The 26,307-nt window shown below is 35.1% G+C and overlaps 1 protein-coding gene across 3 annotated transcripts in view; it reads right to left on the bottom strand.

Annotated features, from left to right (window-relative positions):
- PDS5A (PDS5 cohesin associated factor A) overlaps positions 1 to 26,307 on the bottom strand; it is a 77,843-nt gene that overhangs the window by 25,106 nt on the left and 26,430 nt on the right. For all 3 annotated transcript variants that reach the window (XM_066548489.1, XM_066548490.1, XM_066548488.1), the window contains exons 3-16: positions 22,193 to 22,396; positions 21,684 to 21,770; positions 20,797 to 20,894; positions 20,182 to 20,308; positions 16,739 to 16,819; positions 15,148 to 15,288; positions 13,965 to 14,080; positions 13,076 to 13,170; positions 12,059 to 12,204; positions 5,836 to 5,987; positions 2,524 to 2,637; positions 1,843 to 1,924; positions 1,052 to 1,100; positions 783 to 922 (exon numbers count right to left, since the gene is read on the bottom strand). In XM_066548489.1, the coding sequence (XP_066404586.1) occupies positions 783 to 922; positions 1,052 to 1,100; positions 1,843 to 1,924; positions 2,524 to 2,637; positions 5,836 to 5,987; positions 12,059 to 12,204; positions 13,076 to 13,170; positions 13,965 to 14,080; positions 15,148 to 15,288; positions 16,739 to 16,819; positions 20,182 to 20,308; positions 20,797 to 20,894; positions 21,684 to 21,770; positions 22,193 to 22,396 (1,632 nt within the window). The remainder of the gene's footprint in view (positions 1 to 782; positions 923 to 1,051; positions 1,101 to 1,842; positions 1,925 to 2,523; positions 2,638 to 5,835; positions 5,988 to 12,058; positions 12,205 to 13,075; positions 13,171 to 13,964; positions 14,081 to 15,147; positions 15,289 to 16,738; positions 16,820 to 20,181; positions 20,309 to 20,796; positions 20,895 to 21,683; positions 21,771 to 22,192; positions 22,397 to 26,307) is intronic.

Genomic DNA, 26,307 nt, shown 5'->3' with positions numbered 1-26,307 from the left:
TATCTCCACACCTCTCTTGATCATGTTATATTCAAAGCAGACATACTTAACAAAACTATTTAAACAGGTTTCTAGCTAAGAGTTCTTCAGGAGGTCTTAAGAATTGCAGCCCAGATTCAAAACAGATCTAAAGAAGAGTGAAGTGCAGTACACAGAATGTATATGTCTGTTGTCAAGTGTAATCCAGAAAATTGTGGGTAACCCTGCAGTACTTGAGATTTCATAACAATGAAAAAATTGTCCTGCTCCCTTCCCTGTAAAGTTTCTGAGCCATCAGACAAAACCCAAGAAGGCTATGTCTGTTCATAGATGCTCTTTGTGATTTTTGCAATTCCTGTCAATGAAATTGCTTATTTTGCCTTAGACCATTACAAAATAATCTGTGGTGGTTGGCAGAATCTGGAAAAGTACATTTTAATATTAAGGCATGTATTTTTAACAGAAGACTTGCTGGTACTTGAAAGCTGAATGAGTGTGAGAAGACAGTTTGGGAACCCCACCACAAAAGCACTTGAAACAAAATATTTTGAAGAAATAAACTGGTTTTTTAGACATTATGCTTGCTGCTTATAATCCCAAGAAGGAATAAAGCCAATGTTTTCTTAAAATAATGACTGTAATTATCTTTTCCCTAATCTCTACAGGTTAATCAAAAAGGCATTTTTTGAAAATTGGAAACATGTAAAAACCATGTTTAGGTAACTAAGATGACCATTAATGACAGGCAGCACTTTTAAGCACAAATATTTATGGTATAAAAGTTTGCTTTTCCATTTCCTTACCACACAGACATCTGCCTGTTTACAAGAACATGTAGGGCTAATTAACAGTTCAAGCTGGGACCGAAGTTTCTCATCATCACCCAAAACTTGATTGAATTTCTTCACAAAATCTTGTGCTTTCCCAGGATCTGGAAGGTTTTCTGTATGGTTAAAAACAGTTTAATGTGAGATAAATTTGCAACTTCAGCAGGCCAAGATTCACAGAAATACAGTTTCCAGGAATGCTGTAGTAGTCTACAGAATGTTTATAGAAAACTATTAACACTTACTTGCTATGGTCATCAGCTTTCCAAACATGGCAGCACTGTTTGCTTCTGACTGAGGACAACAGCAAAAACAGACAAACAAATCAGCAGTATCTCCTTTATAAAATACACCTTTAAGCTGATCTGTTAGTTCTTCTGCAGCACTACTTTCTACTTCTGAATCTTATGTTTTATGTTTTGTTTTAAGAATAGATACTAGAATAGTGTAACTATCATTAGCAGCTACTACACAGAACGGTGAAAAAAAATCTTCTTGTAACATCAAAGAACTGCAAAAATTCATTAATTCACGTAACAGGCCAAAATAATGAAAAAGTCCCCCATACCCCCCAGAACAGAAAATTCCCACAAGCCCACTCTCTCACCAAAACCTCAAAGCAATGCCCTTCTATTTCAAATTTCTATTAGTAAAATTCCAGAACAAATACTTAAAATCTTGTTTTTTCTAACTAATGAAGAAATCACTGCCTTATGTTTCAACATATTCCATTCCATTTTCAAAATCTCTTAGAAAGTGAGAAAGAAAAAAGGTCTGTCAAAAGTGAACAAGAACCTTTGAAACTTTTAAAACTTGTTTCAAAGCTCTTGAGCAGTACTATGAAAAAATGACCAACAGAAGGAGGTCATATACCTTCAAGCATTACAAAAAGCAACTTTACTTCATGAGAGTGGAATGTTGTTTACGTACAGAAATCAACTGAAGTTACATTGAATCATTAATATAGTATAAAACCCTCCAGTAAATCAGTCCCATAGATCTACTGGATAAAGTATAAATATTTTCAAAACCGTACAGTGGGCTGCTTATGCAAATCCAGCAATTCTCGTACATGACTCCTTAGCATGTTCTGGCACTTCCACATCTCATTCAGTGCTCTGCAAAAATGGGAAACAAGAAAAGAAAAGCTTCTTTATGACAAAAACATGCTGTATGTTTTAATAAACAAGATTGTTAATTTATTTATCTTAGAAGTGCAACATAACACCTATTAGGTACAATCAAAACCTAACAAATATTAAAAATAAGTTTTGAAAAAAAGGTAGAACTGATTTTCTCTTTTTACAGAACATCATCTCTTATTCTTCTAGGAGCAATTTAACATGTGCAGGACACCTGTAGTATTTCTTACAACCACTCAAATAAAAAACAGTCCACCATCAACCAGAATTCAGTCACAGACACCTTCATCATGGTTCCTAATACAGAGCAAACCTAAAAGTCATCACTTGCACACTTTTAAGTCTGCATGAAAATGGATGGATAAACTCACTCTTCTCAAATATGATGGGATCCTTTTGTCTAATGGATGTGTCGGGTTTATATATAAAAGGGAAATGTTTTCAAATACTATGCTACTTGCAAACAATGCTAAGCATCCATTAGCTGTATTTTTATTATATAATACAAGCAAGATAACAGAGATGTTAGAAAAGCCTAAGAAAGCAAGTATTTGTTGAATAGAAACTATACTCACTTGACAGCATTTGGATCCAAGCTAGCATACAAATAGTACAAGCACTTCATTCTCTCTTCCGTTTCCAAATTGTGTGGAACAAGATACTGAGCAAAGATTTTCTCTACCAGTAATCTGCAGGAAAAGAAGAAAAAAAAGAAGAGAAATCACTACTGTACATGTCAAACAATACCTTCCAGATAAGCTGAAAAAACAAGAAATAGCAGAAGTCATTAAAACCAGATTTTTCAACAAAGAAAGAAGACAAAAAAATAGTCGCATTTTTCTCAGCTGTAAAGACTCCTTCCACTACTGATAGAAAGATTAGCAAGAACTGCTCCTTGAGAGCTTTTCCACGTTCTTTCACTTTCACCTCTAAGAGGGAAAAATCTGTCACCATCCAAATTCTCCTTGTCTTTAAGATCTGAGAATCTCCCTTTGTTTATTCTAATATATTGAAGAACACTGACAGTGAAAAGCTCAAATAAAGGACAAAGAATACAAGAATATAACTCAAAGAGGACGAAAAGTAAAAATGTGAAGTATCCTTGAAAGAATGGTTAAAATTGAACTGCAGTACTTGAGAATCTACTCATTCTAATACAGAAACTAAAAATCAACACTAAAAAGGTGGAGATGAAGGAACACCAAAACATATACAACTAAAGGGGCAAAAGGCAAACTGAGAACAAACCAAACCAGCAAAAACAATCTCCAATTATCTTTTTTAAATACACATTTGAAGTTTTATATTAAATACCAATTTTGAACTACAAAATACAAGTGAGCAGTTCATCTAATTATAGCCCCCCAATAAAAGAACATTCAAATGTTAATTCAATTCATACTTATGAAAGCTGTGCACAATGTTCAGCAATACAATTTAATACTTATTGACAAATACTGTGTGTGTTTGAGTTTTAAAACCTTTTCACTATGTACCAGTCCACTGGTACTAGCAAGAACTCTGTGAGTGCCTTGTACAGAGACCACAGCAGCACAGATCAAACACACCTTATTTCTGCTCACACAGCTTATTTTTGTTGAAAGAAAATTCCAAGAGACATGATGGCAAGACAGAGGAATAAAAGGATGACCTTGAGTATGGATACAACTATATCAAAACAGCCTATTAGTATTAAAGAAAACTTGGCTTTGTCTCTTTAAATGTACACTTTCCTACTGATGACTCCAAGAACTATATTGTTTGGGGAACAGGATCTTCAGAGCTCAAGGGACTCCATCTGTTTAACATACTAGGAGTTTGGAGGCATCAGAGTTCTTACCAATTTATGAACATTGCTCTAGTCCATCTCTCTATAGATACATGTTCTAGAAAAGCATTCAATACAAATGGAATGACTGCATCATCCCTTCCCTGGTCCCTGCTGGTGAGGGTCAAGATTTACAAAATGGGAATAACTGCAAGACACACTTCTCTCCTGTGAATAAAGTGACTAGCTAGCATAATTATAGCTGGTAATAGGGCACTGTTTCAAATGTGGTTGTTTCACTCCATTCCCTGTATATTTATTGTAAAACAAAGAAGTTCAGAGAATACATGAGAGGCAGCTCTTATGGTCAGAAGTTCTCAGTCTTGAGCAGATGTGCAAATCAACAGCCAAGCAACAACAAAAACATTATAAAAGTGAGCAAGTTATCAATGTGTGGAAAAAAATCTGTTCTATTCCACTTCATGCCTCAACTCTGCGTGATACTTCACTATTATCTCCAGAAAGAAATAGTGTTATCCCTAAGGAAATACTCCAAGGCTCAGAGCTGCCCACTGCTACTTTTTATCCTCTTTGCTGCATTACTGAAGGAAAATAGGCCAGAGCTGGCTAATTTTGGCCCATGCTTGCTTATGTGTTTAAAGGATTGAACAGATCTATTATGTCTTAAAAGATCATAGCATTTCTACATCTCTTCAGGTGCTAAATTTCTAAAATCCTGACAAGTGCACAACACATTTATCCCTCCGCTAAGATCAGGAAACCAACCCAATGGTGTCACTGAGGAAGAACTTAATTGTCAGCCTTGAAGACTAGTACCATTTGAATTCAAATTTAGAATATCAAACTGACCTAGAAGAACATTAAAAATCAAGCCACCAATCTTTCTGTGTGGACACAGAAAACAAAAAGGATACAATCCATGCCTCCTCATGAAAAAGCTAGTTTCAATAGTGTAATCAGGCTTTCTGAAATCACGTCAGAGAAAGAAACTCAGTTTTGATGACACACTCTTCCCTTAAAATTCCCTGCCTCATTTCCATCAGTGTTCTGCTTTTGATTGAGCAGAAATACAGAACACATCTGCCCCATTCACTATACAACTGATTCATTCTCTGTCCACTATCAAACCTGTGTACTGAAAATGAGATGCAAGCACGGTAAAAAACCCAGAAACCTCTCAATGCAAACTAAAGTATATTTTCACATATATGCTGAATTAGCTTTGTATAAACCATGTGAAGACTTCCTGATTTTCAAAAAAGGTGCCAACTAATCAAATATGCAACTATGGCCCACTTACAACCAGCCAGATGAACAAAGCAAGAGCCTTCACCACTGCAGTGCTTAAAAATTTAGTATCATAACTGGCAACTGAAGGAGGCTATTGGCCCATTCAGACTAGTCACCAAGGTTACAAAACATTCTGAAGTACCAGGCTGCATAAGCAAGGCGCTAAGAAACAGGGTAACGAATTTTCTGAGTCCACCATACTAAAAATCTAAGCTGAAATTCTGCCTTTGTGTGGTAATCACAGCTTCCCCCTTCCTGAAAAACTATTGATAATCTTCCAAAACCTTGGCTAAAATACCTTTTTTCGACACCAAAATAGTATTTCAAAAAATCAAAGGGACTGAGTGACAAAACACAGACAAATCAAATGTTAAAGCACCCCTGATGTTTCTTCAGCTTTTGGTCTACCTAAAGGGTCCATATGCCAAAAGGAGAGATCTGTGCATGCACTGTGGTGTGGACACACATAACACTCACAGAGGACAGATTTTAACAGCCTGGCCTCTGGAAAGCAGTAAGGCAAACAAGCAAACAACAGCTGGCATAGTAAATGCCAGATTTAACAATGTTTTTCTTACACAGTAGTTAGTTAATGCAAATCACAGTTCCATCAGTATATAAAAATGAATCCATGAACAGATAATGAAACAATTTTGAATATGTGCGTACATATCTTAATGATTAATTAAATACACCATACATCAACCCATAAATGCAGAATATAAGAGCTTTCACAGGATAAGAACATATTTTCAGAGTATCTCTTATCACTATACAATTAAAATTAGGAAGACTTAGATTGACTCACTTGTCATCAATGCTATTTTGATAATATATGTGCAAAAGTTTATCCTTTATCCAGCTCACTTTCTCTGCAGCATCTTTTCCAGCCTCAGCATGAAGACAGTACTTCTTGTACAGCTGGGCAAGACCCATCATAGCTTCTTTTCTTACTCGCCACTTGAGAGGGAAGAAATTAAAAGAAGTTGGGGAATTGGTTTTGGTAAATGAATGAATAAATAAATAAATAAATAAACCATAGAAATACAGTAAAGATGTAGAAGCAAGAAAGACAAAATAGCCACTTTCTGATCTCTTGTATTTAGACACTTCAAAAGCTGAAAAATGCTGTTTGAAGCCTCTAGATGAAAATTTGCAAAGCCTACATAAGAGTTTTTTTCCCAGTACTGTGCAGATTAAATACTGTCAGTACCCAGGACTTCAGTACTTCTCTGTGTCGAGTGTAAAAGATCTGGGAGCTAGACAGCAGAAAGAAGTACAGCTTAACATGTATGCCTGAGTAAGTGTCTTACTGAGTCAGGATTTGGAAGGCTTATCTATTCAGAGACAGGCACCAGGTAAGTGGCAGACTTCTTTCTTCCCACTGCCTTGCACCATCTCATAGCACCCTTGCCTGGACATGGGAGATCTGGAGCCTAGGCCAAGCCAAATCTGCCTGGCTTGAGCTCTTAGGCCACCTTCCAGGACAGTGGGAGAGGCCCATTTTGCTGAAGCCTTGAAGCAATTGCTCTAAGACTGGAGGGATTGAGGAAAAAACCCCAGAGTACAACAGCTACAGGAGGAGTTCATGGGTTCTCCATCTTGCTTTTGGTGGCCATACTTTATCCTCTAAAATAAATAACAAATATCTCATTATTAAACAATTTCACAGACAAGACCCATAAGCCATCCTGTGCTGATTCTGTGAGGAATCATACCAAAACTGACTTCAGGATTAATTTAGGCAGCATAGTGTCTCATGCTGAATGATTTACACAGTAAACCTCAGAAGACACTTGTTTTCCCACATCATTTAGAAGAAATGCATTAAATTTGAACTGAAAGAGATAATTTCTTTCAGAACGCACTAGGTATCACTTTTAGTCTTGAACTCCCAAGGACTAACAATGCTCAAATCATTTCAGCCTATGAAGCACAAATGTAGATACTATTATTCATATTGTAACCTCCTCAATCTTGTTAAACTGAAGGCTTGACTCAATACCACTGAGGTACTGCACATTTAACTCCTTAATAGTTTTACTGAATGATTTCCTTTTCTTGAAGGGCAAAGACAAGGCAAATCTTCAAGATAATATGGCTCATGTCACCACAAGACACCATTAGCTGTTGGAGTAGGTTATAGCAATAAGATGGAAAGAATAAACTTGTGTTTAGTTACTTGTTGTATTCTTAAGTGACAGATGAGTCAAGATAGTAATAACTTTACTAGAACATAATACAGTAATTAGTTTTCAGGAAAGAGAAAAACTTTAGCTGTAAATAGATGTCATTATTTAACTTTTCTGCAGGAATTTGTTCACTCCTGTTACAATCTAAAGCACATTTTAGAAAATAAAGGCCTGAAAGGGAAACATTTTCAGAAAAGTAGTAATATTTTTCTGCATTCAGATATACCCTTCCTATGCAGGTGATAGCTTCATCAGATCTCCTATATGAGACAGAAATGATGGATGGAAAAACTCGTCAGAAGAAAAGAAAAAATTATTTCTATAAATGATTCCAGAAAATTTAAGGCTAAAATGTGGGAGCAAAAAGGAGTTACAAAACAAAGGAGGTTTGGATTGCAAATAGAATTCTGATTAGTGAAATAGCTGTAAGAGTAGATCTCAGAGCGTGTAGAAAGCCAGTTGCAGTAACAATAGGAGACAATGGACCAAACCACTTAGAGAATGTCTGGAACACCACTGAAGCAAGTCATTGAATAGGAGATATATGTAGGGAGAAAAAAGAGTAAAACACTTTTGAGAATTAAAGCTGAAACAGCAAATAAACATAAAGAGGAATGTAATAATCAGTTTCAAAGACAGCATACATAAACATAGCTAACAGAATTACTACCCTGATTCAATTAAGAGAAGAATTTTGATAACCTTAGCTTCCTTGGCTGACCAACATAATTAAATTCCTCCACTGATGACTGTTGGGCTGAATTTTGAAAAAAAATTGCTATTGAAAATTCAAAACAATCCCTTACCCATTAGAATAACTTTAATAAACATCTTACAATAGTTCTCCTTTATCTGGAAAAAAGCCACAACGGTTTTCAGTACAGTTAAAACTAATGCACATGCAGAAAAATGCATAAAGAAGAACCAAAAATGTGTGTATGATTCTATGGCTCCTCACTCTATAGCTTTTGACTTCAAGCTGATGATGTGCAAGTCAGTTCTTATGAAGGGCCTGAGTCTCTTCTCTATAAGGACTGTTGGGAGAAATGCCAACAAAGTCAGCTGTCAAAACTCTCTTAACTTCTCAGGTTCTTAAGATTATTCCAGTATTATGGACAAGAGTATTTTTGTTATTTGTTTTTAAAATGTCTCCTAATTATTCTGAAAAATGAAGATGCTGGAAAGACCTTTGAAACAGTGTTTCAAAGGAGCTTTCCTAAGAACAATTATTACCAAAGACTAGATTTCAGTTTTTGGGGAGCATGTTACCAGAGTTACTTTTCCATGTGGAGCAATAAAAATGGATTTGAAAACTACTGGTGGAAGTGGGGTTTGTTTCTTTGTTTTTAAAATTGTTGTTGTTTTTTAAATAGTTACAATCATCATGCAAATGTCTATACAGATCAAATCAGCTAAGGACATTCCTTTAAAAATTAAGTAGTGTCTTTTAGCCATAAACTTTCACTCTAGGAAGTGTTTACACTATCTTTACCAATACTGTGTCAATTAGAATATGGTCAGGAGAAAAAAAAAACAGATCACTTAAATGGTGTACCAGTTAGCATGATTTAAATTTTTTCCCTGCTTTATAAATATAAGAGGCAGAACTGAAATGACAGGTTGGCACTTTACTTCAGCCTGTTGGACAAGCATTCTTTTCATAGTAATAGCAATACTCATTTGACAGATGACTGCAGACCTAAAAAGATGAAGTCAAACTGATGAACCATCATTTAGGAGTTTGCAGTAGATGTATTCAACAGAAACCCAGCTACAAGGGGTAAATGCAGCCAGCAAAATACAGAGCTCTTTAAAGAAAAGGAGTGATTAAAATAGGTATAGTGCACTCAGCCTGGAATTGAGAAAATCTTACACAGGAAATATAAAGATAGTTACATGGACATTAGCAACGCTCCTCTCCCAAACTGGAGAGAAATCCTAAAAATAATTTTTAAAAAACAGATGAAAGTTTACAAGTCCTTGATCTTCATTCTACAGTAGTAACTATATTTACTAACACATCCTATATTGCTAAGGTCTACTTCAAATGCTAAGTATTTGTTGTAGTAATTTCTAGTCAGCACTCAATTTTATTTTCCCCTCAGGATATACTTTTATTAAAGCTCTCTCCAGAGATTTTTGTAAGAGAAACATCATGTACAGACGAAGTTATTTTTCACTGATCACCTGAAAAAGCACCTAACCTTGAAATGCAATATATCAAACCAACAACTGGTGTGAAATGACTTAGTCTAACGTATGAGGAACATTACATGCCACCACACTGATTTAAAACCACACAAAAAAAGACCTAGCTCTGTAGAAATCAGTATTACAGCTGTGCAGTAATAGCTGACTGCCTCTTACTGACAGCAGCATGCTAAAGGTAACAGAGACACTGGTGAAGACACAGTAACAATCATCCCCTTCTCACTAGGTCCCAGTACAAAGTGGTGACTCTACTAAAAGTTTTTAGATCTCATAAATGAACTTTTGGACATGTTTAGAGGCTGAAAAAGAAGGAAGGTGATCTTGATCACTTCTGAGAAACATGCAATGTCAAGCTGCAAGTACAGCTAATTGAAGAGCTGCTTTACAACAGTGAACATACTCAAAATCATTATTTCTCCGTGTAAAGATGACATTCTTTTCAAAATCAATCATAGTAACATTCTCACTTTAAAGAACAAAAAAAAGTAAAATTAGAAAAAACAGCTAGAATGACATAGTGGGTATCCTTTCTATAGCCTATCAAAAAACGACAATAATAAGGAAAAAAAATCAACATAGCTACATTGCAAAGAGAAGTCTGCTATTAGGCATCACTCTCCAAAGAGCATGGAGCCACATCTGAAAAAATGTAAACAGGAAACAGTATAAACTGTGGCAAATTGAAAGTAAATCCTTGATGAAGCATGGGCAATAGTTTCAAAATGAAGTTATTAAAAGCATACTAACTAAACACCTTCAACAAAGACTGCAGAAGCAGGAAGCCTTCCAGACCCTTTATGTACGGCTGAGAGACAAACAGATTTATTCCAGGAGAGCTCTGAAGAGGTTTCTTAAAGTATCATTAAGAGACATTTTAAAAAAAATAATAAAGCAAGCAGGAAGAAAATAATTAAGATTTTGTAATCTTAATTACAAAAGGTGGTAACCGATCTATGACTTTTACAAGAATTTAGACATTATATACCAAATACTAATTATTCTATTTTTGCAATCTGTCCATAAGCAGATTGAAGACAGCAAATGTGAAAGAAACCAAAGGGTGTGAAGAGGAACAATGTGCCTCTCAAAAGAACATCTGATTTGGAATGGGCAAACAGGTTGAAATAGAACAGTAACGACAAGAAGGAGCTGACACTACTGAAAAATAAGTTACAGAAATGTGTCTATGAACTTTACATAATGGGAAGTTTTATCTAAGAAAAAATAACTTTTAGCAGATCCAGAAGTCTATCAGTAAAATGCATTAGGATCCCAAAAGATTTCCAACAAAGCCTCGTACCAGAGGGCCTTAAAATAAAAATTCTGTTGTGAATTAATTATCAACTAAAACATAGGGGGAAATAGCTGGAAATAAATGACTGATTTTCACAATGAAAGGAACAAAATAAACCTGTAGATGAAGTCAGAAAGGAATCTCAGACATTTAACATATGAAAACTTATTACAAAATGAACTGAACAGTGTGTGTAAAATTTACTGAGGTAGTCAGATGTAACATAATTAAGAATTGCAGAAAAATGTCATGCTACTGAATTGTTACAGTATGAAATGGAAGAAATTCAGATTAAGGATAGGTATTCCCACCAGCATTAACTCTGCATGTACAGTATCTGGCAGTATACCACCGGAAGTTATTAAAGAAAAACACTGACGTTAACATGAATGTTTTCCATATCTGTCAGCTCAGTGCTCAGAAATAGCAGAAGAGACAGACAGAACGTTTCAGAGTAAGAAAAAAAATTATCATCAAGTATGTAACACGGTGCAAACTCTGAATGCCATTCAAAATCAGATGTTCTGGTGAGTAGCATGTTGCTCCTAAGTCTGGTCATCTTAGTTCCAACACGACAGAGAACATCCAGACAAGAATGATCAGCAGTATGTAACAATCAATTTGTGTGGAAGTTAATCAGGTGATTCTTTAGAATAGAAAAGAAAGACTTAGAGAAGATATGGCATTCATATTTATTAAATATAAATGAGTCAAAGAATATTCATTATTTTATGTAATCCAAGATCTATGAGATACCAAATCAAATGATCAGTCAAGTTAAAAGCAAACAAGTGAAGTTATTTTTCCCAAACAGGCATTAAACTTTAATTTACTGATGCATATGCCATGGAGGCTTATAAAGTACAAATAAATTCAAGAAAGAACTTGATAAATACATGGAATAAAGTTCTGTTGAAAGTTATTATGAGCATGGGCCAGCAGACTTAAGAAATCCTTAAATCACAATTGTTGGATTTGTGATTTAAGGATTTAAGCCTTAAATCACAAATCCAAAGCTGATGACTGTGAGAATTATAATGGGTTATAGTGACCTTTGGCTTAAACATGTGTGACCATTCTTATGTTCTTTCAATGTAACTGTGTTTATCACATGTCAATGACCCTATTTGCTTGACAAGACTTGATTGATGCCACCATAATATGGAATTTTTATTAAGATGTTCTTGTAAGAAAATAATTTTTTTTCTGTGAGTACTCCTGTTAATAGTCAACTCTGAAGATTCTCTGATTCCGTGGCTTCAGGTTTTTATTTTACTTTTAGTGAAGTATATTAGAGCAGGTCATTGCTGAAAACACACTCTTAACACACTTACCCGTTTGTCCAGCGTTCTTTCCCTCACAAAGCCAAGCAGCTGGTCATTGACCAAAGAGAGATCTCTCTTGCCCGCAGTGATAATTGTAACAATAACATCATGTCGAATGGCTTCTTCTGGGTCGTGTGATCTAACCTTCAAATATTCTGTCATGAGCAGAAACAATGAGAAGCTTGGCTTTTTTATGTAGGTGTGATGTATTCTGATTTATTACTAATGTTTAATCAATTAAATGTCTCATATATCACAACTATGTTATCTATTAAATATAGAGCCACTGACAGGAAACATCTGTTCCAATGTCTTCTATGTTAAAGTTTTATCAAACAATTAGGTAACTGTAAATATCAGAAGAAAATAGGAGAGATAGCTTTTATGATAACATCATTTGCAAGAAGCAATAAAGTGAAATAAAGTTGACTAGAATGCACTGTAAGTAAAGGGGGGGTGAGGGAATAAGAAGAAACAAAAAGAAACTCTCATTCCCTAAGAGTGAAAAATATGAATAATAAATCAGAAATACTGACAATTGTTGTAGAATAGCTTGCATCAAAAAACAACACTATTTTCAGTTAAGCCTGAAAATCTTAATGGGATACTGTAGAGAAAGAAGAAAACTTCATAGTTTACATCAGCAAAAAGGCTTTTTTTGAGGTCAGTGGAAAGAGTAGTGGGGAACTAGTTTTGAAAATAAGCCAGGGTGTCAAACCAATATTTGCTTTGCCTTACCCAAAGTTTCTTTAGAACTTGAAATTACTTTAAAATTCATTCTGCAATGGATAGCTTCTTCACTACTCACTCTTACAAAGCCCACACAAAGCCACACACTCCTCCTCTATCTAATTACTAGCACTCATCTTCAACAGAAATCAGTTACTCAGCAAATACCTCTTCCATCCCCCCTTATCAAGCATTGGACTTGGTGCATTTCAGAACCAGACTGCTACGTACAAAAATAGTTACATAGTCCCTTGCTCATTTTGTAGATTATTCTAAACCCCTGTATGAGCATCTCACCAGTGAGGTCTTTTGCTAAGTCTGGATGGTTCATTAAGCAATGACTGGCGAATTTCACACTCTCTAATCTCACAGGGACATGGATATCATTGAACCTAGAGGGATAGAAGATAATGAATGTTAATTTTTAATTAGCTTTGCAAATCAGTATTATTCTCTATGTAGTAACATGTGTTGATAATACGTTCTGTTAACTATTAGAATACTTTTATATGGCAAAATTAGAGAATATAAATGTTTTGAATTTCTCTCAATAATGTACCTCATACAAATATTTGTTATTTCTTGTGAAATTCAGTCAGGACTAAAATTAAAGAATGAATATGGTGTATGTAGATAAATTGTTGACCCAATAGATTTTGCCCACTGACTTCTGAACACAGGTCTCCATACAATGTCAATTGTGTGTGTGCATGTACACACACGCACACAGAAAATTACAGAAATGTAAACGGGCATCACCAGGAACCATTTGAAAATGTTCTCTTTTTAAAAGATTATGAACTCCTACATTTATGTAAAATAAAGTATCTCTTCACTCAGAAAGGTAAATGCCAAGCAAAACAGTGCTGCAGATGCAGCTGAACAGTATGAAATTTCAGACAATGCTGGCATAGCTATTGTGTAAATTCTGCTATGCATACAATGTGCTGTCTGTCTAACTTATATGGCCATAGCTGATAGCAATATAGCAGCGGTCTTTCAGGCCTCTTCCTTCTAAAATATAACTGTATGCAGTTTTCTGCTTTGATGATTTAATAAGGAACTCGTTCAAATATAAATAGTTACATCTTCTAGAAAGAAAATGAAAAATGCAATACTGTAAAAAAACAGAAAAAAGAACATCAAAAAAGAACAGAAATTCAGAACTCTATCCCATTCCTCTTACCGCCCAAGAAAGCACTGCCAAAGAGGTCGATTTTGTGTGGCCAGATCAGAATCTTTGGAGCCAAAGAGTTTAGCCAGAAGTCGAACAACAGCCAAACGTTCTTCTCCGTCATTGCTCTAAAAATCAAAATATGAAAAAGGAACAGTAAATCATTACCTGTAATATCTTAGTAATAATTTTATTTCTGTTTTTTTTAACAGTTGGATTAAAAACTATTGAAAGTATTGAATTTGAAAGTATTTCTGATAATCCTCGCTCTCTTTAATTACCTTATAGGATTCATACGAGACAAAATATACAAATATACATATTAAGCTAATGCCTTACAGACACTGAATAGATGGCTGGGCTTTTAAAGAACCTTCATTTCACCAACAAAAACCCATACACAGTACTCTAATACACATCTGACAAAATAAACAATTAATTATTTGTTTTAAAGCATTTTTAAGACTATTTTATGTGTGTGGAAAAGACACCAATTAAGATGTTATAAACACATATGCACTAATGAAAGCCACATGTAATTTCACCAAATACCTATTTCTTGGTTACTTTTGTTTGTTGCAACCATAGCCTTCATGTACATCCACACATGCAAAATTATTTCTGTTGTCCACTTACAATCTCAAGAAAGACAAATGGCTTTTCAATTAAAACCCCCACAGACTTCCAAATCAGGATAAATTAACTGTTTCCAAGGATTCAAATCAGTCAGCTAACTTATTAGCTGACAATAACAAATCTGATAAAATATTAGGAAATACTTCCCCTATTATTAAAGCATTATTTTATAAAAGAAAATTCTGCAAATCGATACTGAAGCTAACACATTTGCATTTCATAGGATAAGCCAACCACAGCCTAATTACTTTATAAATTTTGGGTGCAATCCAAAGATTAAGTACATAAAGCTTTTGCATTAGACTGCATTAATTTATCATTATAATGATTATATATATATTGTGTGCATAATACATGTTTGCAAGCACAATAAGCACCTAATTGCATACTAATTTCCAATATCCTTTCTTTATTATTTACCTTCAAAATAAAGCAATACAGAATTTTTATTCCCCTAGTAGAACACTTATTACATCTACAGTTCTTAATAAAACAAAAATTTTTAACAAAACATTTTACAAAAATTTTACTGACTGTTCAAAGCTACATTGTAACCCACCTTCAGCTTGAATTCCAGCTGTGGCATGACAGACAGCAGTAAGTGAGGATCTATGGCAAAAAGCTCTTGTATCAAGTCAAACACATGTTCTGATAAGTCACTTACTGAAGACTTTCCCAGTACCAGAACCTGGTTAAAAAACTAAAATACAAACAATATTATGTAGTATATTTTCCTTCATTAATGCAAACATTATTTTAAAAAATTCTTTTAATGTAGTATCATTAATGGTTTTATACTTATGGAAGGCATTCAAAGCACAATTTCTTCACTACATCAAAGCATTTTACCCTTACAATTTTGGCTCAAGCAAATTAAAAACATCCTTCCCAGTTCAGTTTTATTAACTCTATCAAGAGAGTTTAATAGATGACAATTTGATAATTTCAAATCTCAGTAACTATCTCCCAAGCAAAATTAACAAGTAATAGAAGAATTGTTAACTTAAAATGCATATTCACTCAGTAGAACACTGAACAAAAAAAACCCAGTGCTTTTAAAAAAATTTCTTATAATTGAAACCCAATCCAACTGAAGATCATCAAATACTGAAAATAAAGGTTCTCTGCTTCAAATCCATTTTAAAGAATGTCAGATGTCTTTATATTATGTCTTGCAATATTTGATGGCTAATGTATCAAGGTCATTAGTGATCTAACAGAAACAAACCAAAGTAGCCTAAATTATGAATTATTTATTTTTGGATTTATATAAAGTATATTGAAATTTAATACTTCCTATTAGATATTGTGGGTTAATATTATCTAAGCAGTGCAAATGCAATAGCAAAAAAAGCTATTACACACTTGAAAAAGAAAGTAAGGAGAATAATATTGACTCAACTCAAAGGTTACTTTATGTACTATCCTGTTTTCACATATGACTAATTATAAAGCTTAAAAAAAACAGGGGAATGTGGTAACTGTTAGTCAGATTCCTTGAGCTTTTAAGTACTTATTGATTAATCTTTTATGAATCTGCCTAATTCCTTTTTAAATTACTCTGAATTTTATTAATTCTATTGGCTTCAGCACCAAGGAAAGGCAACAGAATGGATCAGAACACATTTGTCAAAGACTGCAGTAGCTGTATTAATGTGCAGAACATACAACACTTACATTCAACAAGAAGGAATTGTAATTTGAAGGAAGCCTTGTAAAAAGCATACTTCTTTTACTCTTTATGACTACAAGTCAGAGCACGTGTAGGAGGGGAAAGAAAATCTAGCAAAGAGCCGGTAGGTTGAAATGCTTCATCCTAAAGCTTGGTATGAAATAAGGCTGCCTGGTTGCTGCACATATGAACTATTAATAATTCCTTTTGTTGTAACAGAATTTTTAGTGGCCAGCTATTTTCACAGCCTAGATTTAGGCTTAACATTACAATGAGATGGATAAAAATTAATTTCCTCTTTGCTTATTTGAAATACTCCACACACTTTACAACCAAGCCAACAATATCCTATTTGGAAAACTGTAGTAGCTTCTATAAACAATATTTAAAAGAAAAAAATGCCCATAAAATCTCCAATAAATGAAGACAGTAACAAGAACACTTATTACTTGCAGGTAACATGGATTAATTTACATACATTGGCAATACATGGTTCAATGGTCTGGACGGTCCTTTTCAACAGGACTTTTGCAAGATCAAACGCTTGTTTGTTAAGGTTCTGAAATAAAGAAAATATAATAAAATTTTACAGAGTTTTCACTCACAAAAACAGATTTTGAATAAACATTATCATTCCTGAATACTCTGAAAATTAACATGCACCAAATCTGGCACTGAAAAATGAATGAATTTAAATTAATATTTAAATGTGGTTTTGTCTGCCCCTCACATACTCATTAAAGATACACTCTGTAGCAAGTTCAGCCTTGTCTAGAGAGTAAAACTGTGCACTGACTTCTCCACAAACTGTATCATATGCTCTGAGACAGCCCACAATGAGACTACACAAAGCACCTACACGGGGCAGAGTTAGCAGTTAACTTTCCAAGTAAGCATTTGATTGTAACATGACAAATCTGAACACTGATATATTGCTCTTGAGCAAGAAAAAGAATGTAACTGCATATCTGAAAAATTTTTCTGTCCAAGTCTGTACAAATCCCATACACAGTATCTCATATCATCTAAGTTTAATGCAGCTTGGATGGGAAAAATGATATGGATGAGCTGATTGCCCTGAAAACTACAAATCACTGCAGACAAAAGGCAGGTAAAGCCTAGGGATGACTGATTCTTGGAAATATGGTATTTGGCAAATCTACACTGAGAACAACTCCCTCACGTTCTTTTAATTAATGAGATGACAAAGACAGTTCATCAACAGATAGTAAAGAGAAACAAGGTGGCCAAAGGCTCAAACAAATATTTCTTCAGTCACCAAAGCACTAAACTGATGTCTTGTTATAGAAGACAGACATATTTGTATGAATCTTCTCAAAAAATATCCCAATACTTTCTTCTCAAACCCAGCCATGATTAAAACCTTGTTGACTGGTATGCAGGTATTAAACTAAAGGACTGTGAATCTCAAACTTTAAAATACAATTTCTATGGAACTTCCATATGGATTCTTCCACACAACCAAACCAACAACACAAATACACACGCAAACACAGAACACCACAATACCGAAGAATCAAACACCAAAACAGCCTAGAAAACAAATATGTAACTTAATAAAACAAATCAACTTCTTCAGCTATTAGGAGAAAAGAAACCCTGTCTGGATAACCCATGCTGTAGAACATGCAGAAGAAAATATAGATTTTTAACACATGAAAATGTTTTTAAGGAATAACTTATGTAAAACTGGGAAGAAAAATATTCACTGAATAGCACTACTTTTAAAGTTAATATAAAGAACTACAGTTTGAGGCCACAGGTCAAAATGTGAGCAAAATGTGACATGCTACTGCTACTGAAAACCTGAATTTACTAGATGAGTCACATTAGCACACACAGAGAACAATCACTTTACACCATCACTTTACTAAGAATGGATGTACAAATTAATATAATCTAGATTCAGAGGTAGACTGTATATCATGTCTAATTAAAAAAACACCACCTCAGACTTCATTATCCAAACCACATTATTTCAGCTTCTTTACAAGGACAAACTTCCATCTAGTCTTGCCAGACTGATATTTTTCTTATGTCATAGCAGAGAATGACTGGTAATTTGACTGCTCCTCACAGACCTAGAAGTATTGCTATTGCATGCATTCTACAAGAAAATCAACTGTGCTCTTAAGGCTACAGTGCTTCTGATTTACATATCTAAAGGCAAGCAACATAATCACAGAATTTTCTTGCAGATCTGTTCATGAAAGGAGAACATAGTTACATTAGTCAAACTCCCATAGGCAGATCAGACAGAAGAACTTTCTGGTTGTTTTTTTCTTTTTTTGAACTACCATGGTAAAGCAGTCAGTTAAGTGCTGCTGTTACAGGGAACAAAGAAAGTAACAAAGAAAGACACACTGACCAAATTACAATACTGAGCACGGCCTACAGGACATTTTTTGCTCAGTCATGACCAAGAGCTGGTAAGAATGGCACCAATCCTCTAAGTGACACTAAAGTGACCAAGAGCCGGTAAGAATGGCACCAATCCTCTAAGTGACACCAAATTACAACCCAATATTTAAACCAAGTTTGTCTCCCTCTTTATCAGAGCCTCGCTTGAGAATTTTCTTCATTAGGCAAAACTATAACAACGTTAACGTTAAAGGATCATATTCACTTTTACTTTGCCTAAATCAAGTAGTCACAACACAATGTTAAGTTGCACAAGGTTTTACTGGGCCTTTGTACCCTCAGAGCAATGCCCATCATTGTCAACAGCATCACCTCAGATCACCACCCTCTACTTCCACTCCTTATACCTACTTGCCTCTAATTTATTAGAAGCAACTTACAAAGAACAGCGTATTTTCACAAGGACTCTTGTTACAAGAGGCTCTCTGTATTAGCAGTTTCAGTAAGACACTATCTCATTGCTGTCAATAAAAATTATTTGATAGAATGCCATTCCTGTCTGATGATTATGACAGAAGGAATGCAAACTCATCTCAGGCAATAGATACTTTTATAAGCTTGATGAGATTTCACAGGTAAATGACAATGGCCATACTAATACTGATTTAATTATCTAGTCATGGATGGACATGCCTTAATTTTTGTAATCATTTTAAATTAACAAATGAGCAAACAGAAACATATACTTGGTAATCCTATACTTGGCAGTTCATCTCCTCTTACTAATAACTGAAACTTACAGTACTCTATACTATTTTTGGTAAGTACAAGTGTTTTAGCAAGGGAATTTTCTTGGCCAGTGTAAGGCATCACCATCATCAGCTTGCACCTCATTTTCCTTTATTTTACAGCTAAAGGAGTTGTGTTTATTTACTTTTTAACTTTATTAAGGCATTACAGTGAAGGAACTTGAAAAGCTCAAGTGCAGTCCCAGTGATCCCCTCTTCAAGGAACATACAATTCCTCTAGGAAGGGCAGTGTTCTGTGTCACTTTGTTCCTTATAAATGAATTAAATGAAGAAAGACAATGGAAGGGGTGGAAAGCGCAACTAGGAAGGTGCAGTGAAGTCTGACTGGCAAGCTGGGGAGAACAGAAAGACACCACAGAAATCTTGGGAATATCTTTCCCCCGCCCTCCTTCTTTTAAATTCAAAAATATTTAATATCTTCTCTATTAAAAAGACCCCAACATATCCAAAAAGTGAAACAACCAACTACCTACAATCCTCAAGATACAATGTTTTCCTATTATATTTGCTTGAAAACACTTTATTTATGTGTCAGTGAGGCGGCACCATCTCTCTGTAACAAATAATCTAGACACAGCTAATCAACAGCACCAGGTAATCCCCAAATGAAAGTGAGAAAATAAAACAGTCACAATAGCTAAAGTGTATAAAGAGATAAACAATATGCAGAAGGTAGTAAGTATACTGTTATAATAACAATAATTCTATGATAACATTTTACTTGGCAGACCTTGTGTGCAGGAATGAGGTTAATCAAAATTGAGTCCAGCAGCTCCTGAGTTACTCCATCGCCTTCCATGATGATAGAACTCATCAAATCCAGCATATGCATTTGTACCTTCTGGTTGTGGCTATTACTAAGATCATAAAGAATATTTTCAATATTAAATTCTCAGACTCGGACAAATACTAACAGTACGATCAAGAAACAGCATCAAATGTTGTCTAGTTTGCTCTCCCTTACACTCTCCACATCTCAAAACTATTTTATGTGCCTTTCTTCTCTTATAGAAAGGTTCAAAAATCTAGAACAATCTAGCTCTGCTTTAAGACAATCAAAATTAAAAACAGGACAATAACAACCAATACAAAAATGTAGATAAACTAATAGGAAAGAAATATACTGCTGTAACATGGACAGTAAATTTTAAAACATCTACTTTCAGACACACACCCCTCCATAATGACAGCAGTTCACACCCATTTGCTTTCCTGGTAGCTCCTCATTTAGGGAAATAAAGACTTCTGTTCAGACCTACTTATCTGTAGACTATGCCATGATTCAGTCTACTCCCAAACCTGATGATATTTTGACAATTAATATAATGGAAATTATTCAACTTACTTGATAACTGAAAAAAGAGTCCTAAAAAGCTGAATAAAAATGTCATTGCAATCTTCCAACTCAAAGCAGATGTTGTAAGATTTGACCCAAGCTAAATTCTAAAACAAAAATGAGGATATTTAGGCTAGTACACTTCACATTAAGTAACATAAACATAATCATGTTAGCTATGGGGTTTTTTCTGTTTAAGGAAAAATAATATACAATAGATGTAAGGACTTTGGGAAAAGAGACTGGGTATTTGCTTTGCATATAAAGAGCTCCTAACACAGGGGTTTTGCAAGATATATCCAGAAAACTCTAAATACAGGATGATCTGATTTCTTAAGTATGAAAGCCAATTGACAGAACTTGTTCATATAATAAGACCTTATTTTTTCTTCATGCTATGAAACAATACAATTTTAAACATCATGTTTTAAACATCAAGTATCTTGTTTACAAATGAGATACTATTTCTAAAAGCACATTGAACCCCACCACTCTGTTCTTGTCAAGAGTATGGTTTTGCAATGTTTTTAAAGCAAAAATCTTACATTCCTCCTCCCATCACCAATATAGGCACATTGGCATTTAATCAGCATTTGAGATTTTTCTCTCTTGATAAAAAACCCCCAATGCAAGGAATTGTAAGATAAAGGCTAAATTTCAATACATACCAATTGTTTAGATAATTGGTCCTCAACTACAGATTAACAAACTTATTAAACACAAACAGCACTTTAAGTACTAAAATACGTGATTCACTGAACTTTAATGAGACTGCTATGATTTACAGAATAGAAGAAATTTGCCAGGCATACTGGCACATGAGGAGAACAACTGGTTACACTTCTTAGGTTTACAGATCTAATACCATCTACTGAAAGTTATAACTATTGTGTTACCTCTAACAAGTAAAAGTATCTGTTAAATTGAGGGCTCTTCGTGTCCTCCAAGCCTTTTAATTGTCTTGTAATAAACAAGAATATGTCCTGTCAAAAAACAAAGTTTACAAGCTTGATTCAGCAGAAGATGAAAATACAATCCTTTAGTAGTGATATCTATCCACATTTTCAAATTCATAATGTGAGAACATCAAATTGTCTTTTTTAGGCATTGACAGAAAGCTATCACCAACACAGATACTGGCCATCTAGCATTCCTTTACACATCTCTGGCCCTTAAGTATTACACTGACTTACAGGATTAAAGCAACTTCTCTTTAGTAAAACTAAAAATCAGTATACATGGGAATAAAAACATTTTTCTGTTAATTTTTGGGGTTTTTTGTTGGCGGGGGGAGATTGTTTGGTTTGTTTGGGTTTGGTTTGGTTTTTTTTAAAGGGGGCAGTTTATATTTTCTTCAGTAAGAATAAGGTGGGAGAAAAGCCTTTATCTTATGAGGTATTTTTACCTTAAGTTTGTCATGGGAAGTATATGGAGCTTCAGGAGCATAGATACGAAAGATATCAGCCAAGCAACATGCTACAAGGAGGCGCACATCTTTATTGGGATTCCTGAGGAAGAATTCAGATGCAAGGTGCAAGGCTAATGGGAGATACTGCTGCTTCTCATCTTCTGAGTCCTGGTCCATATCCATGAAGGTTTTCACCACCATCTGAAAAACATCGGAAAAAAAACCTGAGTTCTTTCTGCTTTTATTCCTTATTACTAAACAAAACTTTTTAAAAGGATGCAGTGCTATCAATACATCTTCTGCTGAATAATCAAAATTAGTACTTGAAATTTTTTGTTAGGACAAATATCAGAAAAAGGGAAGCATTAACCTGATACTTAGAGGTTTACTGAACTCAATAATTTAGATTAAAACATGTTTAAATTAACCATGTTGCAGTTCTGCTTATTTTGTCAATCTTGGCCTGAGGTACAGCACAGAAACTGCTGTGCACAGATGAGGTTGGAGATGGCAGCATCCCTTCCTCAAGCAGTTCCATTGCACTTCCAAGTGAGGACTCACCTCAGTATGAATGGTGTGAGGGGCAGTAAGCCATCTGGCCTAACACATGGCTACAGTACAATGCAGCTGCCTTAGAGCTGTGCCAGGACTAGAGCAGCCTAAGAGGCCACTCTTAACACTCTGCCTCTACTGAGGCACAGACCTCACAAAGTACTTTACATATGCACAATCTTTTTATCTAGTTTAAACAAACCAGATACTGGATAATTTAATCCCTCATGTTAAATAAATCTTAACACTGCAGATATCTTTCTGCATATTTAGAGCTGCATCTTTAGCCTTATTAACATAATGTAATAAATTAACCACATGGTTTCCTTGTTTCTTCTAGCACAGCTAAGAACTACTAATTCCTATGAAATGCCACCAAATTCGTTTATTTTTAATTATTATACAACCCCGGTTAATTGAAACTTCTCAATGTAATGATTTGGCAAAACTGAAAGTAATAATTTAGTTTGAAGTAATAAAAAGTTGCAGATTTTAATTTTAGAATAGTGTTTGTTAAAATATGAAAATGACTTCAAGGATGTCAGGACAGAACAGGCAGACGTGCTAGAGACTCTAAGAATGACCTTAGTGAAATCAGTCTTTGTGTTCCGTTCCTCCGTGTCACTTGAGCATCATTAAGAGTTAAAACTGTGAAGGACAGCCACACTGTATGCCAACAGGATTTGGTATACCCACTACAGACACAGTATGCACAGTGCACAAAATGAAGAGATACCAGATTTGACCCAAATCTTGATGGGTGAAATTCACCTCTAAAATGATAATAGTAAAACACAAAAGAAGACTGAGCTCACACAGCTAATAAATACATCCCTTACTCTAACCAGAATTTTTTTGTTATGGTGTCATTCAAATGATTCTAGGGTTGCTTCTCCATTATTAAGCACATCCATGCTTCCAACATGAAAGTGCTGTGTTCCAGCTTTCTTTCCTTCCTGAGTTTTGAAATACAGTTTTAAATTCAGATCTTATAAATTAAAATAAATGTTTGACAGCAATCTCTCCTACACTACATTACTTAAAAATCCTCCTCCCTTTCCAGAAATGTACAAGTATAATTTGCCACAATTTGCCACAAAGACTAAAAAGAGGAGATGGGAGAAGAGAAAAACCCTACACAACAATAAACAGAAAAAAAGAGAACTTTAAATCTACAGCCCAGAAAAGCACAAATTCTACCTTATTGGTCTGTTTCCTTACAAATATTCTTAGGCTATGTTTTAAAGCCTAGTTGAAAGCACAAAACCATTCTTCTACTGACAACTCAAGTCTGCCTGTTACAGGGCCTTTTGTTGCTGCATCCTGGGGTGCATCAGGCACAGCATCACCAGCTGGTCAAGGGAGGGCTCTGCTCTGGGGTAGCCTCCACTGGAGTCCTGGATATAGCCAGAAATTGATCTGCTAAAATAATCTGCTAATGAAACTGAAAACCTAAAATAAACTCTATAGATACAAATCTAAAAGGCTAAAGTCCAAATAATTTAATGCTTTGAATGTCCAAACTGGAAACCACTCATTAACATGCTAAGACAAAAAATGTGATCAAATTGTAACAGGAATTCACTACTTTTTCAGACTACAGTAGTACTGTCTGATGTCTGGCTATACAGTTGAAACTATTTTGAACACTAACACTCATTTATATAAAAAGCCTACATACTTAGCAGCTTTCACAACAAAAAATCTGTTACTGTACTCTGTGCAAAAAGCAAGAGACAGAAAAATATTCTTTAATAATAATAATGTAGCATCATCCATTCCTTTCCAAACAATTAAGCAGTCAATTTAAACATTAATTCTAGCAAATGTAAACAGAATACAGCTATGCACATTTATGATTAAATTCATTCTGCATCACTTTTGATTGAATGCATCTCCATTAATTTGTCACATACTAGAACTTTAGTTAGCTTGAAAAAATAAAGTATTAGAACTATTCTGGAAAATCAATTATTGCCACTTTGACCACAGTACCCTGAAATTCTAATTATCAGAGCAAAATTTTACTCTCCAGGCTCTGCAAACCAGTAAGTGAAATCACAGGATTGTAACATTGAAGCAATGCAAATGTCTTCGTTCAAACTTGCAAGAACAGCTAAATGAAGACTGCCAAAGTCACTCTCAGCATGTTAGGAACATACTCGAAAGTTAAAGCTTTCAGGAAGGTGTTCATCTGATTCTATCAACCATGCAGCACACAAGCCAGTCTAGGTTATCCTTTCACCCACTGGAGAGAAATACACAGACCATGAGTTCAAGCACAGATGTCTGATGACATCTACAGATGCTGGCTCAGTTTTGCCCTGGAACGCTGCAGCAGCCATGAAAGCAGCTCTGTGTGCCTTGAGGCCTGAAACGAGGCGAGATGAACAATACCTGCAGCTTCTTGTGAGACTGTCAGCCTTTCAACTGCACTGAAACACACACGGAGGCTGCCCAAGGGCTGATCACACACTGCCCACATCTCACATGCAGCTTACATGTGGCCTGCTTCCAAAGACCAAATCAGCATGGTAGCTTGCCCTGATGTGACTCAGCTGTGGCTCTTGTGCAAGAGCTATGCCTCAGACAGGAATATTAACTTTTGCTGTTCCATCTGCAGGATTTAGGAAAATGATTTGTTGGATCAGCAAGCCGTTCTACTGCTGAAAGATACTGATGATTCCAGCAATACAGGGGAGAGAGGTATATAAACACCAAGAGAGGACAGGGGAATCAAATCAGTACAGATACTGAAAAGACTCAAACCAGCAGCTGCAGGGAAGAAGCAGGCAGATCCAGAAAAGCCTTGCTGCGGTTGGCAGGACAAGCATAAACCTCCAAGCCAGTCACAGCAGGGGGAAGGCGTGTACATGTTGCATTTGTTTTACTGCTCTTACACCAGCTTATTCACAGGGCTCCAAAGCACTCACATTTAACAACCCTTGGCTTGTAAAAAGACCAAGGAAAAATACTCAGTATTTAAAAAATCCCTTTGCAATCATTGAAAAAAGAAATTCAACAATTTAGAGAATTTGATCCCATTTGTTGTAACTAGGATGGTACTGTAAATTAACTTTAGTACTAGGATTAAATACAAAAGATATTTGAAAGTAAAACTTATCCAAATGGATGTGAATCCAGATGACCCTTCAAGAGCTAGGACAATTCAAGGAGAGATGCCAAGAAAAGGCTGAAATCACAGCAGACTCAAATAATGCAACTGTCATCAGAGTGTTTTTACATCTTTCCTCACACAATTTAACCAGTAGTATAGGTGATTGTTAACTTTTAACAATAAATTATATTTTTATCTCAGATCTCACAGCAAAACATAGCAAAATGTTTCACAGACATGTGTCTCTGAAAAAAAATACTTCTGTGCAGTGCAGATTTAGGATGAGAAGCCTTCATCAGCCCCAGATGCAGCTCTATCTGTCAGCCAGAAGCATCAAACAAATGTGGAAAAAAGAGACACTAAAGTGTGAAGAAAAAGAAAAGAAAAACACTCAAATCGGGAGGTCCAGATGATTGTTATTTCAAAATCTTTAAATTCCTGA

This window comes from Molothrus aeneus, chromosome 4, assembly GCF_037042795.1.
Source record: "Molothrus aeneus isolate 106 chromosome 4, BPBGC_Maene_1.0, whole genome shotgun sequence".
In the NCBI taxonomy this organism is placed as follows: domain Eukaryota; kingdom Metazoa; phylum Chordata; class Aves; order Passeriformes; family Icteridae; genus Molothrus; species Molothrus aeneus.
This window is presented reverse-complemented; position numbering and strand designations above follow the sequence as displayed.